The sequence below is a fragment of the Equus asinus genome, chromosome 17, assembly GCF_041296235.1.
Source record: "Equus asinus isolate D_3611 breed Donkey chromosome 17, EquAss-T2T_v2, whole genome shotgun sequence".
Classification (NCBI taxonomy): domain Eukaryota; kingdom Metazoa; phylum Chordata; class Mammalia; order Perissodactyla; family Equidae; genus Equus; species Equus asinus.
Genome location: NC_091806.1, coordinates 38,761,266 through 38,788,809, shown reverse-complemented (window position 1 = coordinate 38,788,809; position 27,544 = coordinate 38,761,266). Strand labels below are relative to the sequence as shown.

The 27,544-nt window shown below is 52.4% G+C and overlaps 1 protein-coding gene across 4 annotated transcripts; it reads left to right on the top strand.

Moving 5' to 3' along the window:
* Nucleotides 1-27,470, top strand: VPS37C (VPS37C subunit of ESCRT-I). Of its 4 annotated transcripts, XM_070487917.1 has the most exons (6): nt 32-222; nt 1,121-1,271; nt 20,155-20,253; nt 23,331-23,502; nt 24,277-24,359; nt 25,117-27,470. In XM_070487917.1, the coding sequence occupies exons 3-6, from the start codon at nt 20,161-20,163 to the stop codon at nt 25,837-25,839; spliced, it is 1,071 nt and encodes a 356-aa protein (XP_070344018.1). In that variant the 5' UTR covers nt 32-222; nt 1,121-1,271; nt 20,155-20,160; the 3' UTR covers nt 25,840-27,470. The 4 variants fall into 4 exon arrangements, with proteins under 4 accessions (XP_014717263.3, XP_070344018.1, XP_070344019.1 ...); XM_014861777.3 differs by lacking the exon at nt 1,121-1,271 and having other exon boundaries at nt 1-222; XM_070487918.1 differs by lacking the exons at nt 32-222; nt 1,121-1,271 and adding an exon at nt 19,947-20,063.
* The last annotated feature ends 74 nt before the right edge of the window (nt 27,471-27,544 follow it).

Genomic DNA, 27,544 nt, shown 5'->3' with positions numbered 1-27,544 from the left:
GGTGTGGTCCCAGGAGGCCGCGAGCGTGTGTGTTGCGGGGGTGGTCGGTGTCGTGGTGACTCAGGCCCGCCGGGCGCCCCGCGTGGGGCGGGCCTCGCCTCGCGCCCGGACGTTGGAGGGGGTCACATCCGGCGGGAGGGGGCGGGCCTCGCGGACCCGGAAGTGTGGGCGCGGGCTGTGGTTGAGCCCGCGGCGAGGTGGCGGCGGCGGCGGCCGGGGCAGGTGAGCGGGGGCCCGGGGAGGGGCGAGGCCGGGCCGGGGTGGCGCTGGCGCGGGCTCCCGGCGCGCCCCCTCCTGCCCGCCTCCCCCCGGCGGAGGCCGGTGATTGGGCGCGAGGGGCGCGTGACTCCCGCCTGGGGCCGGCGCCCCTGCCGCTGGTGGTGGGAGGGAGGGAGGGAGCGGAGGGCGCGAGGCGCTGGCGGGGCCGCCCCGCCGGGCTCGACTCCAGCCACGCCTCACCCCTCACCGCCACCCTCCAACCTCCAGCACCTGAGTGTCCTGCTGGTCATAGTTCGAGTGACGTTAGAGCCCGTTTGCCCGTTGTACAGATGGGGAAACTGGCTTAAGAGTGGACGCTGTCTTGCAAGGGGCACAGGGGGCTTGTAGCAGAGGAATGTTGCAGAGACTCTGGTCTTGACTCCCTGGCCTGTGCCCTTTCCCCAGGCAGTGAGAGGATGGGGCTGTCAGCCTTTGCTCTGTTCTTATCCTTTTTACTGAACCCAGGCTTGGGCTGCCCAGTATCACTGAGCGTTCCCTATCCCTGGACCTGCTGGGTACAAAGGGCATTGGTGTGTGTGTGTGCGTGTATAGATATGTGTCCTGTATATGCCCGTCCTTCTCATTTCCTCCCCGCAGCTGGTGAGGTGCTTATTTCCCCTCTTTATGGCTGGGGGAAGGAGTTACCTGGGGCTATGCTGTGAATTTCTGGAAGAATTGACTGTAAACACCTCAGTGTTTTTTCAGCTCCACAGTGTCAGGGCTCACTCACCCTAGAAATGTCCACCTTTAGCTCTGGAAACTTCACAGACTCACTTCCCGTTGCTTCAGCAGTATCCCAGTAATCCTCTTGCTGACTCAGGCCTTTTCCACCCCCTTCATTGCCTCCCTGCCTCTCATCCAGGAGTTCCGGTCCCTACTGGTGCACCCAAGATGCTGCCACCTGACTCTCAGGTCTGTGACCATCGGCCCTAGAGCTGGAGGTGGTGGTGACTGGGGGATTCCGGAAGGAAAGACTTTTCTTTGGCTCTTGTCCAAAGCGGAACTCTGCACAGGTCCGAACTCTTTGTGTCTGGATGGAAGTGAGGACGTGGGGTGAAGTACTGGACCCTGAAGTGAGAATCTTTGTCCTTGACAGTCAGAGTGCCCAGAAAAGCTTTTTTCCTAGATTATCTCAGGAATCTGGCGTGGTGCCTTTGTAACTTCCATTAGGTAGAAAATTTTCGCTGTAGACTTCTTCTGGGCAGCTTCTGGTGGCTGTTTTTGGGGGAGTGATGGCTCTGATTTCTTGTTTGGCTGCCGTGTGCAAGGGGCTTAGTGAACATACTGAAATCAGAGAACACGTCAAGGTAGGTGGGGATCCCGTTTCACAGGTGAAAAGATAGTGGTGGAGATGTTAGATAATTTGGCTAGGGTCACATGGCCAGGGAGTGGCCAAGTCGGGATTTTTAACCCAGTAGTCTCATTTCAAAGCTCATGTACTTGCTGGACCTTAAGAATCATCTGTGATGCTGATCCACACCTCTGGAGAGTTTTGCTTAGACTGCCTGGAGGGGTCCCAGGGATCTGTATTTTTAACACATGCCCTGAGTGATTCTTATTGTAAGGCAAGTTTGGGAAGCACTGCCTTAGGAATTTGTGGATTTCCTGAGCTTGGAAGTGAGATTATTTCCGAGGATTCTTATTTTCTTTTTGCTTGTTGCTGTGAAATATGCTAATCTGACATAAATGTGCCATTAAAAGGGCACAGGGGTAACTAGCCATGTGAATCATTGGTGGACGCTGTTGGCCAGTACTAGCTGGGTTTTTCCAGACTGACATAATCAAGTCATTGGAGACCTGATTTTAATCCGATTAGATCTCTGTTGTTCAGAAATTCTGGTCGTTTCTGCTCAGAGTCTGGAGTTTTCAGAAGGTTCCAGATTGTGCCTGGATAGTTGCCCCATAACAGAGAGATCTCTGTAATGGCAACTATTCTTGAGGTTTGGGGAGCTTTAAAGGCATGTTGACTTAGCAGGTGCTCCCTCCATTGCATTTCTCTCCCCTTGACTAGTTTATGTGAAAGACTTGAGCAAATACCAAACAGGTTTGTCATGATTTAGCTGGGGCTGGCAAGTGGAGCCCCTGGGGCTTAGGATGGACCAGAGAGGAGAGAGAAGGAGACTCAGACATGAACATCAAACAGACAACCTGCAGCAGGTTATGCCAAGCACTGAAGACATATAAGTACTCTCGGAACCACTGCTAGTTTATCTGCTCCCCCCTCAGCAGGATTACAAGTAGTAAAAGAGGCCAAGTCAGCAATATAGTATGACTTTATTCTCTTTCTGTCCAGTAAAGATTGGTTTCTAATTTAATCTCTTTGTAAACAGAGGGTGTACTTTGTGTGCTTTGAATTGTTTTAATTTATTGAGAATTGTTTTATGGCCCAGGATACGGTCTACCTTGGTGAATGTTCTGCGAGCCCTTGAGAATAATGTTTTCTGCTGTTGTTGAGTGGAGAGTTCTATAAATGTCAATCAGGTCAAGTTGGTTGGCAGTGCTGTTTGAGTCTTCTGTGTCCTTACTGCTTTTCTATCTACTTGTTCCATCAGTAATTGAAAGAGGGGCATTGAAACTTCTGACTATAATTGTGGATTTGTCCACTTCTCCTTGTAGTTTTATCAGGTTTTGCTGTATGTGTTTTGAAGCTCTGTTATTAATACATAAGCATTTTGGAGTGTTATGTTCTTAGGATAAATTGACCTTCTTTACCATGAAATGACCCTTTTAATCTCTGGTAATATGTTTTGCTCTGAAATCTGCTTTGTCTCATATTAATATAGCCAATCCAACTTGTAAAAAATTAGTGTTAGTGGATTGTTAGCTGGAATATATAAAGAACTCCTACAACTCAATAACAAAAAACAAACAACATGATTAAAATGGCCAAAGGACTTGACTAGACATTTCTCCAGAGAAGATACACAAATGACCAATCAGCACGTGAAGATATTCAACATGGCTAGTCATTGGGGAAGTGTGAATCAAAATGACAATGAGATTCCACTTCACACCTGTTAGGATGGCCATTATGGAAAAAACCAGAAGTGCTGGCAAGAATGTGTGGAAATTAGAACTGTTGGAATGTAAAATGCACAGCTGCTATGGAAAACAGTATCGCAGTTCCTCCAAAAATTAAACATAGAATCACCGTATGATCCAGGAATTCCAGTTCAGAGTATATGCCCTGAAGAAGTATAAGCAAAGACTCAAACATGTATTTGTACACCCATGTTCATGGCAGCATTATTCACAAGAGCCAAAAGGTGAAAGCAACCCAAGTGTCCATTGATGGATGAATGGATAAACAAAATGTGGTGCATACATGCTATAGAGTATTTAGCTTTAAAAGGAAGAAAATTTTGACATATGCTACAACATGGATGAAAATTGAAGAAATAATGCTAAGTGAAACAAGCCAGCCTCAAGAGGACAAATATTGCATGATTCCTTTTATATAAGGTTCCTAGAGTAGTTAAATTCATAGACACAGGAAGAAGAATGGTGATTGCCAGGGGCTGGGGGTAGGGAGGAGTGGGGAGTTAATGTTTAATGGGTACAGAGTTTCATTTTGGGATGATAAGAAAATTCTGGAGGTGGACAGTGGTGATGGTTGTACAACAGTGTAAATATACTTAATGTCACAAAACTGTACACTTAACAATGGTTAAAATGGTAAATTTTATGTATGTTTGCCTCATACTACAATTAAAAAAATGGATAGGGATTTAAAAAATTAGCATTAGCATGGTGTATCTTTTTACATTCTTTTTTTTTTTTAAAAGATGAATTGTTTTGAGATTTTATTTTTTTTCTTTTTTCTCCCCAAAGCCCCCCAGTACATAGTTGTATATTCTTCGTTGTGGGTCCTTCTAGTTGTGGCATGTGGGACGCTGCCTCAGCGTGGTTTGATGAGCAGTGCCATGTCCGCGCCCAGGATCCGAACCAATGAAACACTGGGCTGCCTGTAGCGGAGCGCGCGAACTTAACCACTTGGCCACGGGGCCAGCCCCTCTTTTTACATTCTTTTAAACTATTTGTGTGTTTATATTTAAAGTGGATTTCTTATAGGTAGCATATAGATGGGTTTTGCATTTTGTAAAGTTCAGTCCTCTAATCTCTGCCTTTTAATTGTGATGTTTAGACCATTTACGTTTAATATGATTATGAGTGTACAGTCATGCGTTGCTTAACAGCGGGGATATGTTCTTAGAAATAGGTGGTTCTGTTGTTGTGTGAACATCATAGAGTGCACTTATACAAACCTAGATGGTATAGCCTACCACACACCTAGGCTGTGTGGTACTAATTGTGTGGGACCACTGTTGTATCTGTGGTTTGTTGTTGACCAGAACACCTTATGCAGTGCGTGACTGCAGCTGGGTTTAACTCTGTCATCTTGCAGTTTATTTTCAATCTGTACCATGTTCTTTCTTCCCATTTCCATTTTTTCCTCATCTCTTTGGGACTGACTAATTTTTATGATTCCGTTTTGTTTCTTTTCTTAGTTTACTAGCTATAACTCATTTTTTTTTTAGTGGTTGCTTTAAGATTCATAGTATGTATCTTTAACTTGTCAGAGTCTGTCACCAAGTGATATTATACCACTTTAGATATAGTATAAGAACCTAATAATAGTATATTTCCATTTCCTCCCTCCTGGCCTTTGTGTGTTGTCACACATTTCACTTCTACGTATGTTATAGATCCCATAATGCATTGTTGTTATTTTTGCTTTAATTACTCAATTATTTTGTGTAGAGATTGAAAAGAAAAGAAAAGATGTTTCCTAGTTACTTACGTGTTTCCCATTTCTGGTGCTCTTCATTCCTCCATGTGGATCCAGATTTCCACTTTGTTTTGTGCTCTTTCTGCCTTGAGGACTTTTTTTTTCTTTTTAACATTTCTTGTAGTGCTAGTCTGTTGGCGATGAATTCTTTCAGCTTTTGAATGTCTGAGAAAGTCTGTTGTGCCTTTGTTATTGAAAGGTATTTTCCCTGGCTGTCGAATTCTAGGTTGACTAATTTTTCTTTCAACTATTTAGGATGTGGTTCCAGTATCTTCTGGCTTACATTGTTTCGTTCAAGTCATCTGCTGTCACTTTTGTTCTTCTGTTTGTAAAGTGTCTTTTTTCCTTATGGCTGCTTTTATCACTGGTTTCAAACAATTTAATTATGATGTGCCTGATGTAGTTTTCTTTGTGTTTCTTGTGCTTGGGTTAATTGAGTTCTGTGGGTTTATAGCTGTCATCAAATTTGGAAATTTTTCAGCAAGTAATTCTTCAGATGTTTTTTCTCTTCTTTGGGGACTCCATTACACATATATTAGGATGCTTGAAGTTGTTCCACATCCACTCATTTCTCTATGATTGGGGTATTTTTTTATATTTTCCATGCTCAGTCTTTCCTTTAGCTTCTTGAATACATGGAATATGGTTGTAGTAACCATTTTAATGTCATTGCCTGCTAATTCTCTTATCTATATTTCTGAGTCTGTTTTTGTTGATTGGTTTTCTTCCTCATAATGGGTCATATTTTCTTGCTTCTTTGTGTGTCTGATAATTTTTGATAGGACGTCAAATGTTGCAAATTTTTCCCTGTTGGGTGCTGGATATTTTGTATTTCTGTAAATAATCTTAGCATTGTTTTGGGACACTGTTAAGTTACTTCGAAACAATTTGATCCTTTAAAGGCTCGCCCTTAAGCTTTGTTAGTTGGGATCAGAACAGCTTTTAGACCAGGGTTAATTTTTCCCCGCTTGTAAGGCAATACCTTCTTCACTGCTCTCCTGATGTCCTGTGAATTATGAGGCTTTTCTGCTCTGCCTAGTGGAGACACAAATTGTTCTTGGTTCAATTTGAGGTCCAAGGATTGTGTCTCTACTCCTGATCAGTACTGTCAACTCTCAGCTGAAAATGGGAGGGGGCCCTCTGCAGATTTCCAGCGTTCTCTCTTTGTGTGGCTCTCTCCTCTCTGGTGTTTGGCCCTGTGAACTCTGGCTGCCTTGGCCTCCCAACTCGCTCTCCCCAACTTGGGGAGGCTGTCGGCCTCCGCCTGCATACCCCTTCCCTATGCCATGGCCTGGAAGCTCCCTCTGGGCAGTATTCTGGGGCAATTATAGAGCTTACCGTGTTTGTTCCCCCTCCTCAGGAATCTCTCCTGTGCTGTCTGATGTCTGAAACTGTTGTTTCATTTATTTTGTCTGGATCTTTGGTTGGTTGAGGCAGGAGAGTAAATCTGGGCCCTGCTTCTCTGTGTTGGCTGGGAGCAGAAGTCGCTGTCGGGATGCTCATTGAGTGCCTTGTGTGTGCTGGGCACTGACCTGGGTGCTGGGGTGCAGACTCAGCCGGATGTGTGCTGTGCCCTTGAGGAGCTCACGTCCTTGCCAGAGGTACATGTGATTCCTACATAGTACATGCTAGGGGTGCTTACAGAGCGCCAGGGGAGGGCAGGATGAATTCTTTGAGAGAAGGAGCAGGGGACGCTTCCCAGAGGAGCTGGTAATTGCAGGACAGGCTGGCTTTTTCAAGCTGGAGAAGGCGTAGGGAAGAGTATTCTGGGCAGAGGGAACAGCAAGAGCAAAGGCAGAGCAGCAGAGCTGGGGCCTCCTTGAGGGCAGGATCCCTGTCGTGTTGATCTTTACATAGATGCGGAGAATTTGCCGAGTGATCAGAAGTGTGTTTGTTCTGGGAATAGTAGTTAGAACAGAAAGCATCAGGGTAGAGTGAACAGCTCATGGAGGAGCGGAGGGAGATCTAGCTGGAAAGGGAGGTTTGGGGTCAGCTGGTACAGGGCCTTGAATGCCAAGGCAAGAAATGCAAGATTTTGAATGTCATACCAAAGCACTGGGGAGCTATGGAAAGTTTTAAGCAGGGACGTGCGAGCTCTGACCGTGTTCTCTAGAGATTACTGGGCTGTGTGGAAGAGGGTTGGAATGAGGTGGGCAGCTGCTGGAGAGGCTGATTCAGAGCAGACATTATACAGCAGCGTGAAAATGAGTCCAGAGCTCAGTGCAGCTGCTGATAACAGCGCTGCCACCTTCTACCTGGTTGATAATGGCCTTCGTGGGTTCCTGCCTGAGTCAAGAGCAGACTGGAGAAGCCTCTGGCCTGATTTCTCTTTTTCTGTGGTACGCTGTTGCCCTCAACACACCCGCCTGCGTCTACTGGACCCCGAAGTGCATGGGGTCAGACATCACTGGCAGGAGTAGGGTCTACAGCTACCCCACCACGTACCAGCCTAGGATAGCTCCACATCAGCGAGAACACTGAGTCCCATCCTTTGGACTTTGAATAGATACACCTTGAGTGACCCCAGACAGACTCCTGGATATTTGTCCTGAGTGAGTCTTGGCCTTGACCTTAATCTTGATCCTTCCTAAAGGGATGGTTGAAGCTGCCAGCTCAGCTTGCTCAGGGCAGATTAGAAGGTGTGGGGTGGGGGTTGGGGCTGTCAGCTGCAGATAGAGATCCTTTCCTTTTTGTTGTTGTTTTCCTCCCCAAAGACCCAGGATATGGTTGTATATCCTGGTTGTAGGTCATTTTAATTCTTCTATGTGGGACGCCACACAGCATGGCTTGATGAGTGGTGTGTAGGTCTGCACCCAGCATCCGAACCAGCGAACCCAGGGCCACTGAAGTGGAGCATGCTAACTTAACTGCTATGTCACCGGGCCCGCCCCAGAGATCCCTCCCATCATTGCAACAGTTGGGACAAAGGAGAAACAAATGAAAGTTTGGTGTGAAGTAGCTTAGCATGGTTTTCTTTTCAAGTCAGAGCCATGGGCCAGAGAAGGAAGAGGCTTTGCTAACAGGCTGGGTGTGTTTTACTGTCAGGAAGTTTCAAAAATGGTCTGCTTATTAAGTAACCTGTTTCTTGGCCATCATGTCAATTGGAAGCTGAAAGCTATTGATCTGAGTTACGTCCAGCCCTTGGAGTTGTGTCGCTCTGTTGACTCGTGTGGTCTGAGAAGGAATCTACGTTCCCTCCCCTTAGTGTCCCCATGGGAAGTGCTTGAGTCGCAGAGGGAGGAGTGGACTGAGTGCGTGAGGAAAATCATGACCATTTATTGAGCCCGCCCTGAGAGCCAGGCATTGGATTTTCCAGGCACTAACTCATTTCATCCTTGCGAAAGCCCTGTGTTATAGAAGAAACCGAGGTGTGGAGAGATCGTCACCTGCTCCCTAGCCAGTGGCGACCGAGAGCTCAGGGCTGTCTGCCTTCCAGACTCTGAGCCTGTGATCCTTGGGCTTCTCCTGCAGGGCTGAATCGGAAGGAGGCACTGTTCCTGGTGCCATGGGGAGACCTGGGGCTCCAGGTCCGTATGCGCACAGCCGAGGAGCGTGTCCTTTCTCCTGAGGGCTGGTAAAGGAGAGCGTCTAGGACAGTGTTATGCTGGCTTCTGAACATAAACAGGCCCTATTCTTTAGGAGTCTGCTTGAAAGATATCAGTGATAACGACCACTTAGTAAGTTTGTATCCAGAGTGAGGCACTGTGTTTCCTGGACGTGGCCTTGACTGAGCGGCAGCGTGGTGCCGTGGTGAAGAGCGTGACCCCAAGGCTGGACACCTCAGGTGAAACTCAGGCTGTGCCGTTTCCTTGCAAGGAGACTATGGGCTGGCACCAGGCTTCTCCTCCACCCAGTTTTCTCGGCTGTAAACTGAGGAAAGGCGGAGGCTCTACAGCGGCGAAGGCCCCTGTGAGCATGGGCTGAGCTGCTGCAGGAGGAGTGCCTAGAACATGCTCTCCATGTTAGCCGTGGTGACTATCATCACCCCTCTTGTACCAGTGGGACAGTGAGGCTTAGCAGGGAACTGAGCGGTAGGTGGGAAAGCCCGGGTCCCCTTGCCCTCAAGCACTCCCCAGCTCTACTGCCCCTGCCTCTGCCTGGAATTCTCTTGCTGTATCTTCTCCATCCTTCAAATGTCAGCTCCTCTGTGCCGCTTTCCTTCCTCCTTCTCCCGAAGGCTTCATCCTGCCCTCCCGTGTGCGCTCTGAGTGCCATGCAGCAGTTACCCCGCAGAGCCCTCCCTCCCTCTGGGCCCTGTCGCAGCTGAAAGAGTGGAGGAGGGGGCTGGCGGGGCGGAGGGGTTGGGATCAGCCGAGGTGAGGGGTTAGGGCTGTGGTGTTCAACTGTGTTCCTGGAAGGTGCCTCGGGGCCACTTGAGGCCTGGGGGAGGCTGAGCTGTGAGAGCAGATCTCTCTTCCTGTGCCCCTGCGCCCAGAACATGGCCTCTGTGCTCTGTTCTGTGCACTGGGGGTTTGGGGCAATGTTTCATTTGGAAAAAACCCAAAAATGTTCTCCTTTAAAAAAAAAGCTGAAAAGGTGTAGGAAAACAACAGAGGCAGGCACCGCAGGCTAGTAGGAAGAGGGGGTGGGGGCCCGCATGTCCTGACAGCACGTAGTTGGCTGCAGGGAGATAAGGGGACAGGGAGGGAGGGACGAGTGGGGGAGAGATGACTAGTTGAGGGAAGGCGGAGAGAGTGGGCAACAGTGTTTAAAAAAAATTTAATCCAGACGGTTGTAAGGAAGAGACACTAGAGGTGGGAAGACCCATTGGGAGTCTGTAGAAGGACAGGGATGGACGCACTGAAAAGACTTTGGGGTGACAGATGGAAACTAGACTTTCGGGGGTGAACACGATGCAATCCGTACGGAAGCTGAAATATGATGATGTACACCTGAAATTTACACAGTGTTATAAACCAATGCGACCTCAATAAAACAATGTAAAACATACATTCTCACTGTAAACAAGTTTCAAAATATACGCAAAATATAGGAAATAATAGCAATAGTACCCTGTAAATGTGAAAGAAAAGACTTTAGAGAAATGACTAGATAAAACCTGGTGGTTGGACATCAGAGATGAGGGAGACCCACACATCTGAGATGGCCTGGAGGATTAGAAAGGAGGGTGGAAGCTCAGGGTGCTGTTGGAAATGGGGTTTGGGAGGGGCATCTAGTTTGGGGAGAAAAATAGGTGATGAGCATGCCTCCTGCCTTTGGCAGAGTAAGTGGGCTCCCGTTCCTGGGTCGTCTCATTTGGGGGCCTGCCTCCGGGCGAAGAGGGGTGAGATGGAGTTATTCAGTGGACTGGAGGAGCATTCAGTCGTGAAGTAAATATTTATGTAAAGATGACAGTTTCCTTCAAAAAGCCTTGTCCTGAGAGGTTGGACATTCCTTCTATAGATATATGGGCGTCCCAATATTTGAGGGCCTTGTTCAGATGGGTTTGGAGCCTGTTGCAGAAAGCCACCCCTTTGCATTCCCTCCGGGACCTGCACTTGCAGAGCCCACCCACACAGAGCCTCACTGGGGGCCTGGCGAGGTTGCCAGGCAGCATTTTCCCGCAATAAGGTGTGAATGTGTGTGTGCGTTTTTCTATCACCTCCAGAGGTTATCTTGTTGAATTCTCATTAAATCCTTACACACCCCCATGATGTGGGTAGTATTATTCCCATTTTACCAATAAGAAACAGAATCAGAAAGGCTGCATAATTTCCCCAAGGTCCTATAGCTAGGAAAAGGTCAAACTGGGATTTGAATCCAGGAGCATTTGGCTCTAAAGCTGTGAACTCTTTCTGCTACCTTTGGGGCTCCGCAGGGATCTCCACCCACCCCCAGAAATTCCTGAGAAAGAATGGAAACTAAAATAGTGCCCCTTCTGGGGCTTACACACTGACTTTTCAAGTTGTGGGACAGGTAGTTTGCTGTTCTGGGCCAGGTGAGAAATGCATGATGCTTTGATTTGTTTTCATTAACTCCTGGGGCAAGTCAGGTGATGGAACAGGCTGATGACTTGGTTGCACCGCCAGAATCATTCTGGGAAAAGAAAATTCAATCAAGTCAGCAAATATTTCCTCATTAAGCAGCAGGGTTAGGAAAGTTTCTAAGGCAACAGGAGGGGTGGGATGGAGTTCCACATAACACGTGCAGGTTGCTATGGTAACAACTGCTTATGCTATCATAGGTGGATGTAGGAAACTGAAGGCCTTTAAGACTCTTCTTGCCGTGTGATTTCAGGCGTGAAGTAGCTGCCAAGGCAGTGTTGGCTGGTAACAGTGAGGGGAGTGATGGAAGCAGCCTGCCCGGTCCCTAACAGTTCCCTGTTATGATTCAATGACAGCAGCATGCATTTTGCTTGACTCAATATTGAGCCCCAGGGGTGTCAAGAGTCACCTGTAATCATATGATTACCCTCCAACAGGCAGAATAATTAATATTTGCTCAGTGCTCAGGAGCTTGCAAAGCCCTCTCTGAGAGGCCCACAGTCCCCAAGGTGGGATTATCAGCCTGGTGCCCATTTTCCAGATAAGGAGACAGGTTAAGACAGGTTGTGATCAAAGTCACAAGCTAAAGAGCTGTGGAGCCAAAGTGCAAACCCGGGGCATCTGTCCCCAGACTGTGCTTTTCTCCTCTGTGCCCTGTGGGAGAGAGCTGGCATTAACTATGCAGACGAAGGCAGGGGCCGAGGGGCGCCACAGGCCGTCTCTAAGACCAGCATGCCTTACTCTGATCTGAGCCCCCTCATGCTTAGAAAATGCTGCATTTTGCTCTCTGTCTTTTCTTTTTTTTTTTTTTTTCCCAAGTTTATCCTTGCAAAGGAGCTGGTGTCAGTGGAAACTGTTTGTTTTGGGGCTGAACCGTCCTGGCAGAGATTCTCATTGAACAAGAGCCATCGATATGTTGCTTTTTGAAAAATTTTTTTTTTTTGCTGATTAAGGACCCATCTGAGGGCTGCTCTAAGTTGGAGCCCTTCCTGACGTCCCCTCTCCCCGGTGACATTCTGCAGCCTCCCCCTGGGGAGTGGCGGGAAAGGGCAACGCCTCTGACCTAAACCCACCGGGGTGGAGAGTGGTTGCCTTTCGGCCTCACTATCTCCCGCTAGATCTTGTTCCCCATGTTTCAGGCATGTGAGATCGATTTCATCAAGATCAAGATAGAAAGTAGTGGAAACAAGTTGAGACCTAGAGATGCAAGCAGCAGGGGCCAGTGGCCCAAGGCCTCCTTTTCCCAGCACCATATTATGTAGATTGCAAAGGCCCGGGGGCCACACGGAAACCTGCTTTCTTGGGTCTGGTTGGTGCTGTGCCAGCTCTGTCAGCCCCCACGCTCAGTGCTCTGTGGCAGAAGGTGGGCTCCAGGGCTCCTGTAAAGTGTCTTTGTCACCTCGCCCCTCTGCCCTCCAGCCTTTCCTGTGGCATCTGTCCTGCCGCACAGCACATGTCTCTCGTGGAGGATGCAGTATTGATTTCAGGTTACAAACTACAGCCCGCCCAGTGTTCTTTCCAACTTTGAATTGGCTACCAAAATGTAAAGATGGGGCGATGGCACATCGATCTGGACTTCTAGCTTCCTTGGAGACCTGGCAGGTGCGGCAAAGCTGGGCAGCCCTCCTACCTGCAGGAAGTGCATGAGCTGCACTGGGGGACACACTCCCTTGGATGACCAGCAGCTGGGGCTCTGATGCACCTGCTTGGCCCTTGAAGGCTTCCGAGTTTGTCACCTGTGGTGGAGGTGAAAGCTGCAGAGGAGACAAGACGAGAAAACAACAAGACGGAAAGCTTTTTCCCTTTTAGGGGTTGTTAGCATGGAAGCTGTGACACACTCGTCTTGATGGGGGGAACATGATTAGCGCATGCGCTGCCTTCCCACCTTGTCTGATCTCCTGTGAGTTGATGGTATCGCCCCCAAAAAGAGGTGTTGTCTGGCTGTACCTGTGAATGCTGTGCAGGTGCCTGCCTGCCAGCCTTCCCCTCCCGTCTTCCGCCACCGATAACGCAGTGGCTCCATGCGGGCCCTGCTATCACCTGCCCCAGGCCCTCTGACTTGTCCCAGCGCGAGCAAGCCTTGCTCCCACAGCTGTCCACCTCCCCGTCCTTACTCCCCTGTCCCCAGCTCTGTTACGGCCCCTCTCATCTGTCTTCACCATGATTTGTGAAGTTTTTTGCCTTTTAAAACCAGAGTTCCTAGACATTTAACATCCGTTTTTATATGATAAGGCTCTGTCTGGCACATAGTGAGAACTCAGTGAATATTTATTTATCCCCTCTGCCCCCATTTATCTCCCTCCCTTTATCTGGGGCCTGCTTCAGTTCTTGGCATGTAGTCGTTGTTCATGAAACATGTCTTCAGTGAAGGTGTGAAGAAGTGAATGGAGGCGTGGAGACGTGGAGGAAGCCCTTTTCTCACATTCCTGTGGCTTGATGACTTGTCCTCAGCTGGCCGCCTGCTTCTTTCCCTCCCGCCTTTGTCCATTTTCCACCAACATTCCTGTGAGCTGTCTGCGTGCCAGAGTATGTGGGGGACAAGGCATGCTCCTGGCCTTCAAGGGGCCTACCTTTCTCACCTCAGCTCTTCTCTCCTGTCCCCTCCCCACGAACAGCAGACACCCCCCAGACGTACCCAGCATCCTCCTGGGCATCTTGGTAAGAGGAAGGGGGTCTGGGTTGGGGCCCAGGTGCTGAGAGGTGAGACATTGGACTTCTCAGGCCTTCCAGGAACAAAGTCCATGGACTCGGAGTCCCCAAATGACTTCTCAGTGACCCCCAGTTGTCTGCAGTGTGACGTCCCTGGTGGTTGTGACCACTTTGAGAAGCGCTGGTTTGGATTTTTCTGCCTCACCAGGTGACCGGGAGACAGAACAGTGATGGTGGCAGATGCCCAGACTTCGGGGGCACCTGCTTTGTAGGCCTTGGGCACAGTATTGTCCTGTTCTCCCCTCCTTTTCCAAATTACGGACCCAGAGAAGTGCTTGTTTTCAGCCTCACTGGGTGGCTCTGGATCAGGTGACATCTCCGTGACTTCTGAAAGGAAGGCAATAGTAACTTCCAGGGGTGGGTGATGCCGTGATAAATCTCACAAGACAGCACTTGCCGGTCCCGGCCTGAGATGTCCAAGGGTGAGGATGTGAGCCACATCCAGCGGGGAGCCAGGGACCGAGGGACTGGGACTATCCTCTTGCTTGTGTGGGCTCACAGTCTCTGCATCTGGACAACCTCATGACTGACCCACGCTCATCGCTCCCTGGTGCTGGGCAGAGCAGGTGGGCCAGAGGTGCTGGTGAAATTAAATCAGCAGAGATGAGAAGGGACTCAGGCCTCTGGGGTTTGACCCCAACAGCTTACAGGCCCTTGGGCAATACCCTTGCTGTTTCTTTCTGGGCTTCATTTCATCTCTGCAATAGGGGTAATTAAGCCCTGTGTTCACTTTACTTACTAGAGTGATTATATAAATTAATGGGAGAGTTTGCAAAGGGCTTTCATTGCAGAAGAAAGAAGCCATGTGACCATTAGAGATTGTTTACCCATTTTACAGGTTAGGAAAATTGAGTCCCTCAAAAAAATGTTCAGCACATTTGGGCTGGGATCCTGAGCACACCTCGTTCTGGAAGAAACGGACACGTGTGGCCCTTACGTGGGCCAGCAGCTCCTTGTGAAGGCGTGAGAGGAGGCGGCTGGGCGGCTGGGTGGGTGGAGCCTGGTGGAAGGAGCAGCAGGCCGGGGTTGGGGCTCCTGGGTCTGGGCCCATCTTCTGTCCCCAGAGGCAAGTTACATGCCACTGTGCCTTAACTTCACCACCTGTGCAGTGGGCACGGTAGAACTGAGGGGGATGTTGAATTAGAAACCGGAAAAGGTAGAGTTAGAAGAAAAATGCCACAGCCCACAGCTCACCGTGGCCAATTACATTTCAGCTCAAAACTTGCTGCGTGAAAAGAGGCCCGTTTCCAGTGTTATTGAGGGCATCCGCATATGTACGCAGGCAACCTGAGAGCTCACTCTGATGGCTGACGTGTCTATGACGTGGAAGTGTTTCGTACCTAGTATGCCCTTTTCCTGTCCCTTCCATCTCCCGTGTTCCAGAAGACTTTCGTGGGCGCCAGGCCTCCGAGGGAGGTTGGGGGGTGACCTCAGCATCTAAGCACATGCCGCCCAAGACTGGCCTGCACGTTCCCACGAAGAATGGAATCCTGTGCCCCAGCCAGGACCATGTTCTGGGGGCCTGATGCCAGGGAGAGGGGGTCTAATTAGGAGAGCTGTGTGATTCATTCATTGGCCACTTTGGGGAAAATTCTTGCTGTCTAGAAGACAGTGTGATTATTTGGGTCACCAGGGAGATATTACAGGGATTTTTGCCACAGGGAGTTCAAGGCCATCAGACAGAGCCAGGTGTGGGGCTTTAGGATCCAGAGGGAGGTCATCGTTTGGGAGAACGGTTGGAGGGGAACAGATCTGAGGAGGCCTTGTGTGATGGTGCAGTGGGGCCACACGCTTCAGTGCACCCTAGAGTTATCTGGGGAGCTCACTTGCTTATTTGCATTTTGATTGGCTGCCATTCTTTATGAAACACAGGAAAGTCTCCTTTCTTGCTAAATATCTACAGTCCCTTATTACCAAACTTTGATGGCAAGTTACCCAAGTTACCTTTACCTCCTTGGTGTGCTACTGTCCCTGTCCCCTGGGAAAGCAGCAGCCGCCTCATGCAGCTTTTAGCAACATCGGCCCCCCGCTCTGTGCGACCTGGGGCTTTCCTGCCCGTGGGGAGGGGCCGGGGCAACTTGGCTTTCACAGACTCATCCATTGAACACCCACGTTCACTACAAGTTCAAGAAAGATGGACATGCACACGAGGTCCACAGAGGTGTCAGCAGTACCCTTTGTCAGCCCCAGCGGGACGACGATTCAGAGTGTTGTAAACTACATGAATGTTTCACAAAGATTTTCTCTTGGTGAATTTCCTGTAATCAAAAAGTTTCCCTTTTTAGGGAAAAAAAAAGTGGGCGGTGAGGGCAAGCCTGTTAGGGAAGCTGTCTCAGTTGCCTGTAGGGTGGGTCCTGCTCAGGTAAGCTCCCAGTGCCTTCTGGGCCGCGGGGCTGACCCTCAGCCTGACCCTGGCTCCGTCCGTCTTGTGGCGTGTGGGCCTCCTGGCCTGTTAGAAGGCTGACGTAGCATTCATGCCCTTCGTGTCAATCTCCCCGTGGCCTTGGCCAGGGCTTGGGCTGTCTTCTCCGGAGCTGTAGGCTCGATGTTCTGCTCTTTGGTCTTGTCACTGTGCTGGCCACCTCTGACGCTGCCTCACTTGGTCGTGCGCATTGATGTGGGGCTGCAGATCTGGAGCTTGAATCGGGGAGAGAAAGGCCTCTGTCCCACTGTGCCTACACAAGCCAAGCCATAGGCATCCAGAGGGACATACATTCAGGGTCCTGGCAGTGACTTACTAAGTGAGGACCACACTAGGGCGTAGAGCCCCTGCACTCTCATGCTGCCTCTGCAGGCACTGGTTGTCAGATCCCTTCCTCTCCTGGGGTCTTTGCTTTTCCTCTTTCTGATGAGGCCGCTCCCACCTGAGTTGCCCCAGAGTGCAGGAGGAAGGGCAGAGTAAGAGAATAGGTGCCAAGCTAGCCTGACCCTGGTAGCTTGGTTAAAATGAAGCTTGATTAGAAGTTACACGAAGAACCCTGGAGACTGAAGTTCTGGATCTGGAGGAGGATGTAGGACCCTGGCTTTGAACAAGGACTCCAGTGATTCTGGTGCATGCAGTGAGAAAGCCCCTGGACTGGTTAAGGCACTGCCACCTCCTAGCCCGTGACCTTGGCGCCTCTCTCAGCCTCCTCTGTGAGGTGGGACAATAGCGACCCTGTGTAAGGTAGTTGTGAGGGTCTTCATCACGGCAAATACGTAGTGTTTTGTTTTATAGATGGAGAAACTGAGGCACAAAGAGATTAACTAACACAGCCAGTAAGTGGCAGAGCCAGGATTCAAACCCAGGCAGTCCAGCCCCAGAGTCCATTCTCCTAACATCTAGGCCAGTGACTCTCAAAGTGCGTTCCAGGGACCCCTGGGGGTGTCTGAGACCCTTTCAGGCCATCGCTGAGGTCAGAACGATTTTCACAATCTAACACATTATTTTCCTTTTTGACTCTTTCTCGAACGAGTGTCCCAGGGAGTTTTCAGAGGCTACAAAGCACATCATTCTGGAGGCTAGTGCGTGTGCTTGGTTATTCTTGTGTTTTAAAAATTTCCCACTTTAATTTCTAATACGGTAAATAGCGATAGCTAACATCCACATAAGGGAAAACTCTTTGGGGTCGTCAGTAATGTTAGGAGTGAAAGGTGTCCTGAGCCCAAAATCCCTGCCACCTGCTCTCGAGGCTGTGCTGCCTCCAACAGGGTACTGGTGGAGCATGGAGCGCGATGCCACCCCTGGTGAGTCGTTGTGCAGAGAGGTGGTGCCTGTCCTAGGGGATCGGGGATCAGCTCAGGGCTCTCCCGGGGAGTGCAGGGAAACCTCCCGAGTGAGAGGCACATCTGGACCTGCCGGGGCCTTCGCAGATGGCACTGCCAACTGTGCTGTTTGTGCATAGTCAGCCAGCTGCCCACGCTGGACCGTCCATCCTCAGCCCAGGGGTATCTCTGTGTACAGCCCTAACGCAGGAGCGAGCAGGCACCCTGCTCTGTGGCAGGTCCCTCCCTGGGCGCAGCCGGGCTGGGCACTGCTACTGCTGAGGCCCAGCAAGTTCTCAGCTGAGCTGTACTGGAGGCCTTAGTAACAAGGAATTTCTGTGGTGTTGGAGTTTTCTGCCAGCGTTTGTTCTGGGCCAGGCCTCAAGCTAAGCCAATGCTTGGCCTGCGTTATCTCATTGAAGCTTGCACCAACCCGTTTCATAGATGAAGAGCCTGAGGCTCAGGGAGGTTCCACTTGTGTGAGGTCCCAGAGCTGGTAAGTGGTAGGGCTGGGGGCTCAGACTAGGTCTTTCTGACCGAGTGCATGCCCTAACATGTTTCACATCTTCAGAGTGTTGCTGTGTTCCTGCTGCTCGTCGGCTCGTGACCAGCTCACTTGATTTGCCTCTGGGGTTCTTCTCCTTCCCAGGGCCTGTGCAGTCTGCTCTTCCCCAGCCGCAGCAGGGTGAGGTGTGGACAGAGTGCAGGTTTGAATTTTGATTGCCATTTGCTAACCTTTCTGATCCCCAGATCGTGGTCCCCTTGCAGGATTAGGACAGACAGCATGTGTAAAACGCACCCTGCCATGCTCAAGCATGGGACTAACAAGGAGCTGTCATCTTTCTCAGCATCTGGCCCAGATCAGCTGCATCAGCGTCTCCAGGAGACTGTGGATTTCTGGGCCACACCCTGGCTCCCTGCCGCAGAGCTCTATGGGTGGGGTTGGGGCACCTGCGTTTTCAGCACATGCCCCCCCCCCCCACCCCGGCGCATACCAGAGCTGGACATTCCTAGCCTTAGAGGTTGGGGGTACATTCAACCCTCAGAAAATAACAGATAGTGGTGGTGACCCTGTTTGGATAGTTCTTTATCAGTAAGGGGACCATATAATTTCTTGCCTGAACTGGGACACTTTTCTGGTTTTTTTTTTTTTTCTTTTTGAGGAAGATTAGCCCTGAGCTAACATCTGCCACCGATCTTCCTCTTTTTGCTGAGGAAGACTGGCCCTGAGCCAACATCCGTGCCCATCTTCCTCTACTTTTTATGTGGGCTGCCTACCACAGCATGGCTAGACAAGTGGTGCACAGGTCTGTACCAGGGATCCGAACCGGCGAAACCCAGGCTGCCGAAGTGGAACATTCGAGCTTAACCGCTGTGCCACCAGGCAGACCCCTGAACTGGGACACTTTTGAGCATGAAAAGGGGCACCATTAGTAGCCACACTGGGACCTGAGGAGTAAACTAGGACTTTCCTGGAAAATGGGGGCTTGTGGTCACTATTTATCCGTTCTCTTTTCATCTTTCTGATGACTCTAGAAGATGCCCTTCCCTTTTGATTACAGATGGGGAAACGGAGACCCGGAGAAGGTTGCTTCTGGCCACACAGCTCTAACCCTGGTCCTTGATTCCACAGTGCCATCTTGGCTGAGTCATTGGTGCCAGCTCACTCAAGCAGAGCACTGATGCGGGGAGCATAGGGTACTCCAGATTTCTGTAGTGTTGGAATCTTTTAAGAACTAACGTGACCTTGATAATGAGAAAAACCTACATTAAGGCTATAAAACGCACATCTAGAAAAGATAAAAACATTGCATCCTGCCAGCAGAAAGGAAGTGAGTCCTGGGTTTGTTTGTGCTGCCTCTTCTCGGTCCCTGGGGCTGCCTCCTGAGGCCTGGCTGTGACCCTTCTGTCACGCAGATGATGGATCGATGTCCCTCTGGGCAGGGTGACAGGGAAAGGAATGCTGAAACCAGCTCTTCTGTCAGAGCAGACCTTCTATTCGGGTCAGTCAATTTCTTCTGATCGCCTGAAGGGCCAGTTTGGTGATTTTTTTTTGTTCTCTGGCAAGGAGCCATGCATGTGACAGTCCGTGTTTGTGGCCTGTGGAGAGGACTACGGTGCAGAGAATTCTTAAGGGAAACCCGCAGTGGTCAGTGCACTAAACATAGCAATCGGCGACACGCTTGAGCCTGGGATGTTGGAGCCGCAGAGCCCATGTGCGAAGCTCGGGTGTATTTCTGGTTCAGACAGAAATAGATGCCTACCAGAGGGTGTGCTGGCATCAGAGCTGGGAGGCGGCCTCGGGCCAGACTTAGTCTCTGTCCCTGGGCCTGGCGCTCGCCTCCTGCCCTTTCCTGTCTGCTCCTTGGGGAGCTTCATCTAGCACTGCAAGGGATCTCGGTTTTGCCTCTGGCTGTCAAGTGCTTTCACATATCCTGCTTTCGTGGTTTGGGGAGAAGGAGCCGCTCCTTGGTCTCCCTGGGGACAGGGCATGGGCGGGGTGGCCGGAATGTGCTCAGTGGGACTCTTGTCCCTCCTTGAGCCTCCCTGTGGAGTGGAAGCATCGACAGAAAACTCAAGTTTGTCTTTGACAGATAGAATATTTGGACTTGGGGGTCCCTTCTCGCCGAGCTGCCTCTTCCTCACCTCAGTGTCATTCTCTGTTCACAGGGAAAGATGGAGACGCTGAAAGATAAGACCCTGGAGGAGCTGGAGGAAATGCAGAATGACCCGGAGGCCATTGACCGGCTTGCCCAGGAGTCCCCAGAGGTAGAGGAAGGCTGTCATTGGGCCAAAGAAAGGCCAGCAGATGGGACTGAAGATGTCCTTCTTAAGGACACTGGCTTGTTGGGACTTGGGGCCAACTTCATCTCCTTTTTCTGTGGCCTTGACCCTGGATCCAGCCAGAGGAATCCCCGAGGTCTCAGTCCAGTTCCTGGGCCCTCTGGGAGTTCCAGGGGGCAGTGCTAGAGCGTCTGTGCCCCCACGTGAACTCAGGCTCCTGGTGCCTCCCAGGGAGCCCCCATGAGTTGTCCCGGCTTGAATCTGGAGGCCCTTCCTAAAAGCACTGGTACTGTCCCCAGGGGCCTCATCTGGCCCTGCATCTCCAGGAGGGCCATTCTTGGGCTGGGATACAGGCTCATCTCCTGTTTGATCCCGTTTCCCATCATAACTGGCCCCTGATCATCTCAGCTCCTCATCATAGTCCTCCTGGAGTGGCATAACCCTCCTGAACGTACAGAGCTTTACTATAAAGGGCTTTCCCTGCCTCCACGTCTCCTCAAACTGCGACTCCCCTGCGAGCTAGGAGAGGTCAGGAAACTGGATGTGGCCACAGAGCTGGCTGGACCCACAGTCACGCCTTGAGTGGCTGCCGCGTGGCCGCTGCCCTGGAAGCTGCCGCCTGCGGCCCCTAGGCTAGGGAGAAACTCAAACCCAAATAATGCCAAGCTCATTTGATTCCCATTTGGAATACGTTTTTATTTCTGCTGATGAACAGCTATGGTGTGTCTCTTTTGTGCATTTACAATATGCTACCAAAAAAAGGAGGCCACCCCACCCAGTTCCTCCTGCTTCCCAGAGCACGTCCCTCTCTCTGACGGGCATGCACAGCGTGCATGCGCTCCCCTGCTCGTGTTCTCTCTGCCCCGCGCCGTCCCTCCGCCCAAATGAGCAGTCTGTGCTGGGGCTGCGGGGGATGGAGCGTGGGGCAAGGGCGTGAGGGAGGCCCAGGGACTCAGTGTGGCCTGTCCTGCCGCCCTGAGCTCGTTCAGCAAGGACATGACGCAAAGCTTGTCTTGGTTAAGCTCCAAGGCCGACTGAAATGGTTAATTAGGCCTTGAGCCCTGCCGGGGCCTGGCTCAGCACACGTCCTCGCTCCTTCATCTTCCGTTCTGCGTCTGTCACATAGGAAGCACCGAGTGCTTCTTGAATCTTCCAAGGTCTGCTCTTGAGTGCACAACACTTTGCAGAAGCAAGCCTTGACATAATTTAGTTAGTGGACTTCCAAGCTGAGCAGGCTGATCGGATCTGTGGCAAAGCACAGGATTTTGGGAAACATAAGCAGGAACGACCGCTCGGGCAAAAGGCAGCTTGAATTCTGTGCTGAGCAGCTGTGCCTGACTGATGGATTTGAGTTCTCTGAGGGGAAAAACATGCCTGGGACCAGAGGAAGTGAAGTAGGGTGAGCTGCTTAGACCTAGAACCCCGTGGAAAAGGGTCCCCCGTGGCTGGGAGGCATCAAGTCTCTGCGGGACTCCGAGGCGGGACGGGAGCTCATTAGTTTGGGATGTGGGCATTCTTTGGAGGAAAGAGTTAGTGGGAACATCTCTCCATGTAGGAGAGTGGATGGTGGGGTCGAGGCAGGCAGGTGGGGTGTTAGAACTCTCTTGTGGACCTCTTGTAAATGACTGATGGATGGCTTCATAGTGAGGCCCTAGTGGAGAAAGACTGGGGAGGCTGTCGGGAGATGGAGCAGAAATGGGTAGGACAAGGTATAGGGGAAAGTGAAAGAGCGTAGGTTTATTGGTTAAGACCCAGGGAAAAGGCAGTGGGTGTATGAAGAGGCTACGCCCACTGGGGAGCCGTGGGGCCCCCAACGGGCAGCTGAGGCCCTCAGACCTCCCCCTCTGTGGCAGCCACATGAGAGAAGAAGAGCTTTCTTGCTAATAAACATGAGATCGAGAGTCCCCGGTGTTGACATCCCTGAGTCAGTGCGCTTGCTGAGTGGCTGCAGAGGGTGTGTGTGGCCAGCAGCTCTGTCTGGGGAGGAGGTAGCTGGGGCATCCGTCTTCCCAGCCTGGAGCATGAAGTGCAGGCTCGGGACCCTGTGACTGGGGATCTGCACGGGGGCAGGCCTCCCCAAAGCCCCTTCCTCCGGGATGCCCAGTCTGTGTCTAGTTAGGGACAAGCCAGTCGTTGCGTGCTGCCCATGGTGGAGAGGCTGCCTGGTGGCTCCTGCATGGAAGCTGGTCATGCTGGGCTATGCCCCATGCCCTGCCGTGGCTGCTGGGTCCTCTCCTCTGCCACATGGTGCTGTTGGTATAGTGTCCCCACTGTCTCAGGGTGGTGGGTCTGACCCTCCCTGGCACGTGGATGGGCCTTCAGGTCCTAGCAGGTGGGGAAGGATTCCCGTGGCTGCCGCCTCACCAGTGATGACAACAAAGGGCCCAGCTGAGGGCAAAGTGCTGCTCAGCTGGGGGAGGTGCTTTCCGTGGGTGTGTCCAGGCGTGAGGACTGGCGTTAGGGCTTCTGGTGGCCACAGATCACCTGTGTTGCTGGGAGTCCTCTGCCGACCGTGGGGACTGCCCTCCAGTTCTTGGGGACCCCTCCGTTGGCTCATCTGCACAGCTTCTCTGCAGGACACACATGTGGCCTGGGAGGCAGGGACACGTCTCTCCCGAGTCAGCCTCACGATCTGGCCCTGGCTTTCTCCCCACTCAGAGTAACTTTGTTTGGCGCCTCACTGTGCGTCTGGCCTGTGGTCTGGCTGGGCTGCCTTAGTCCACCTCAGAGTAGGCCTCACAACTCTGAGTCTTGGGGAGAAGTGGTTGGGACTTTTGGTCACTTTTCTCCTAGACAGCATCTGATTCTCTGCACAGCCCCTGGTGGGCCCGGCCCCTGCTCATCATGTGGCCTTGGGCAACCTGTGAACCACACAGGCTCTTGGACTGATTGGGGGGGGTGCCTGGGTTAGAGGGCTTTGCTCAGAGTTTGAATGCAGGTCTATCTGACTCCAGCTGAGGCTGAGTATTACCTGGTCCCACTATGGGGAGCTATGAATCCCAGAAGCCCCTGGTCCAGCCCGCCATGAGGTGGTTCTTACAGTAAGTGTCCTGCTCTTTTAGGTCCAGGACCTGCAGCTGGAACGGGAGATGGCACTGGCCACCAACCGGAGCCTGGCCGAGCAGAACCTGGAGTTCCAGGGTCCCCTGGAGATCAGCCGCTCAAACCTCTCGGACAAGTACCAGGAGCTCCGGAAGCTCGTGGAGCGGTGCCAGGAGCAGAAGGCAAAGCTAGGTAGGGCTGGCCGGCCCCCGGGAGTGTGCTCTGAGGGGCTCCTCTGTTCAGTCAGGGTCTGCATTCAAGGTTGGACTTGGGAGAGCTGCTGGAACGGCATGGAAGGACAGATTCCCTCTCCATTCCCCGGGACAGGACAGGGCCAGCAGTTCCTGAGGGTCACCTTGTACCCAGCCCTGTGCTAAGTGCTCTATGTACATTTTTTCACAACAGACAGATAAGGGTTGGCACTGTTGCTCATCTCATTTCATGGATGAGAAAAGTGAGGCTCAGAGAGATTCAAGAACTTGGCCTGGGTTACACAGCTAGATGGAGGTGGAGCTGGGATCTGAATCCAAGAGCCTCGTGTCACCTCGGCCAGCTCGGCTTCTGCTCTTGACAGAGCTACTCTGGGCCCTCTGTGTCCAGGACCGGCCGTCTGTGGAGGTGGGAGGGCTGTCCTGGTCTTGACGGTGAGAACTTGATGCTCTGACTAGGGAAGTAACTTTCCCCGTGAGGCAGAACAGGGTCGGGGTTGGTCTGTGGGCTCCGAAGCCTGAGTCCTCTTCAGCCTCCCAGGCCGCTGTCGGGCAGACGGGTTAGCCAAGGCCTGGGCTGGGCTCCTGTCTGCTCAGGAAGGTGACCTGAGGGAACTGGGCCAAAGGGGGCTCTGCAGCAGCCCCCAGGGCCTCAGTGCACAGAGGAACCCCCCAAGAGCCTTGGGTGAGACCTCGGCCCCCAGCCCTGAGTTGAGAGGCACTTGTGAAATGTCCCCCTTTCTGGCCTCCCTTCCAGAGAAATTTTCGTCAGCACTGCAGCCGGCGACCTTGTTGGACCTTCTGCAGATCGAGGGCATGAAGATTGAAGAAGAGTCGGAGGTGAGACGGCCGTTGACATGCCCTCTTCTTGGAGTAGTGTCAGCCGCTGGAGCAGGAGCCTGTCGTGAGCACTGTGTGTCACGAAGTGTGAGACAAGGGCACTTTGGGAAATGGCAGAGATGAATGACGCTTTTAGTCCCATGGGAGGCCCTTTGGGAAGCAGATGACCGGAAGCCGGTCTTACCAGCTAAAGCAGAAATCAACAGCTGAGGGCATGGCTACAGGCAGCTGGCAGACCTGGGTGCAGGGCAGTGTGGCAGCCCTCGAGGCCTGAAGCCAGCCCCCAGCCCCCTCCGCTCCTGGGACTGCCTGGGCTCTTTCCTGCTTCCCTCTGGGCATCTCCTCGGTCTCTGGACAGACTGGCCCTCTCTACTTCTCTGTGCTCTGGGTGGAAGAAACGTGCAGGTCCTCCCAGCCCTGGGCTGGCCTGCGCTCCTCCGGTTATTCAGCACGTGCGTGCAGTAGCCCCGGTGGGCCTGGCCCGATGCCAGGGGTGGGGGACAGCAGTGACCATGACAGACAGTGCCTGCCCTGCAGGAGCTGACGTTCTGGTGAGGGAGACAGAATAAATAAACGAGCCTGTATATGTCAGCAGTAATACAGGCTGCAAAGAGAAGTTCCCAAATGGGGGCCAGAGAAGGCAGGGAGCACCTGAGGCGAGAGGATGGGGGAGGGCGCAGCTGATCTTTGATCCAGGGGACATGGGTGGGCTTGATCCTAGCAGGCCCCTGGTGTCACCAGACCTTATGTCTTCCAGGCCATGGCTGAGAAGTTCCTGGAGGGCGAGGTGCCCCTGGAAACGTTCCTGGAGAACTTTTCATCCATGAGGATGCTGTCTCATCTGCGCCGGGTTCGCGTGGAGAAGCTCCAGGAAGTGTTGAGGAAGCCCAGAGCTTCCCAGGAGCCCTCTGGGGACGCCCCTCCTCCCCGCCCGCCGCCCCCACCTCGCCCCGTCCCCCAGGCGACACCCCCTCTGGCCGAAGAGCACCTGCCACCGCCACTGCAGCCATCTGCCGTGCCTCCCTACCCTTTGCCCTACAGCCCGTCTCCTGGCCTGCCCGGGGGCCCCACCGCCCAAGGTGCGCTCCCACCGGCCCCCTTCCCTGTGGTGTCACAGCCCTCCTTCTCCTTCAGTGTGCCCCCATACCCATCAGCCCAGCCAGGACCCAGGGCTGCTGCCGGCTACTCCTGGTCCCCACAGAGGAGCACGCCGCCCCGGCCAGGGTATCCCGTGGGCCCCTCTGGTGCCGCTGGCCCCGGGTACCCGGTGGCGGGGAGCCAGGTCCCCAGTCCTGGTTATCCTCAACAGACCCCCTACCTCTCAACAGGAGGGAGACCTCCTTACCCAACGCAGCCCCCACTCCCGAGCTTCCCAGGCCAGCCCCGGCCCTCAGGCCCCTCTCAGCCACCCTATCCCCCCGGGCCCGCCCCTCCCTATGGGTTTCCCCCACCTCAGGGTCCTGCCTGGCCTGGGTACTAGGCAGGTACTGGCCCTGGGCCCCTCCACACTTCCACCTGTACCACAAGGTTTGGCTCGCCCACCGCTGAGATTCGAGGTTAAATTGGAAGTGGAGTTGGCCCTCGCTGTGGACTTGTGTCGGCATACGGGGGCCTTGGGAGGACCTGGCTGGGAGCACGCAGGCCCAGAAAGGCCCCGGGCAGTGTGACTGGCTCGGCTGCACCAGATGTCACGGCCCATACTGGCCTCCCCCGGGAAGGGAATGCCTCCTTTCAGTGACTGGCTTTTGCCTTTCCAGTGCTGGCCAGGCGCGGCGTCCGGGACCTCCTGTGGGTGTGAGCGAGCCAGTATGTGTGTTTGTGGACATCTCGTGCCTGCGCTCACGGGCATCTGAGCCAAATGTAGCATTGTCTCTGCGGTGCGGTGGCCGGGTCTCCGGATCCTGTTCACCCCTCTCTCTCCCCAGGATTTGGCAGATTCCGCATGGTGCCCATGCCAAGGAATGCAGCCCTTCGTGTCTATCTGGTCCATTCAGGGGTGGCCTGCCCCGCACGCCATGGCTGGGGTTGGATCAAAGGGAGAAAGCAGAGTTAGGAAAAACACTTAATGACTTCGAAGTCATGTAAAGCCATAATTGAACTCTCATAGGCTGCTGTCGGATAAACTTGTCCTGTGTGCTGGTTTGAACGAGAGCAGCAGAGCCAGCACAGGGAGAAGGCGGGGACTGAGAAGGTGGGCCCCACACCTGGCTGGCGCCAGTTGGAGAATCCGGGGGGCCACTGAGGACCCTCTGGCTGGAGAGGAGGGAGCAACTCTGGCCCAGGAGATTGTGGCCACACTGGGGCTCATTTAGGAGCGGAGGGCAGTCACCTCCCTGCCACCCTCTCTTCTCTGGGGCCCTCCGCTTCCGGTTGACTTCTTTGAGGCCAGCCCCCTCCGTCCACTCCTTTAGTGCCTTGTGTCTCATTCACAGCAGTCCCCTCCCTCATCCCCTTCCTCTGGCTCCCTTGATGTAACTCTCCCTGCCCCCAGTGTCTCTCCTAAGACAGACATCTAAAGATGCCCTAACAGTGACCTCCCAGTGGTGCTTTCCAGAACACCATCACTCTGTTGGAGTCCATTTCTTTGCATCTCTCTTGTCTTCAGAATGTAAAGGGCAGGGATTGTGACTCCATGACACGTGTAGCCCCCAGCACGTTGGGGGGTTAAGCGTGTTCACTTATAAAAATGACAATAGACCAAAGGGGGTGTGATGAGCGAAGCATTAACTTGGTGGTTCCAGGCGTGAACCAGGTCTCAAGGGCAGACCCTGGAGCTGCTATTGGTTAGAAGTCATATGTGCCTTGAAATGTCCACTATTTGAGTACCCAGCACCAGGTGGGCCTGGGGTGTTGGGGGCCAACGAGGAAACTCGACCTTCTGGTGCCTGCCCCCTCCCCGGCCCGTGTGCCATCAGTGGGTGTGTGTGCGCGTGACAAGATGCTCCATTAGCGCTGTCGGTTCCTTGCCAATTTTGTTGCTTCTCGTAAGTTATTTATAAAGAGAAATCACTAATGGACTCTACTGGCTCGAGCGCTTTTGAACTGGATGAAGGATCGCCCGTCTGTTTGTATAATTAATTGCCATAATAAACTTTGATGAGTTACAAGTCGTGTTGTGCCTCCGGTGGGTTTGAGACGTGAAGATGCGGCTGCTTGGGGGGCGTTGGTTTCCTGCACAGCCTTTA

Coding starts and splice junctions, on each gene's coding strand:
- VPS37C (XM_014861777.3), top strand. CDS start 20,161: ATGGAGACGCTGAAAGATAAGACCCTGGAGGAGCTGGAGGAAATGCAG. Junction 23,503..24,276: donor GGAGCAGAAGGCAAAGCTAG/GTAGGGCTGGCC, acceptor CCTCCCTTCCAG/AGAAATTTTCGTCAGCACTG. Junction 24,360..25,116: donor AGATTGAAGAAGAGTCGGAG/GTGAGACGGCCG, acceptor TATGTCTTCCAG/GCCATGGCTGAGAAGTTCCT.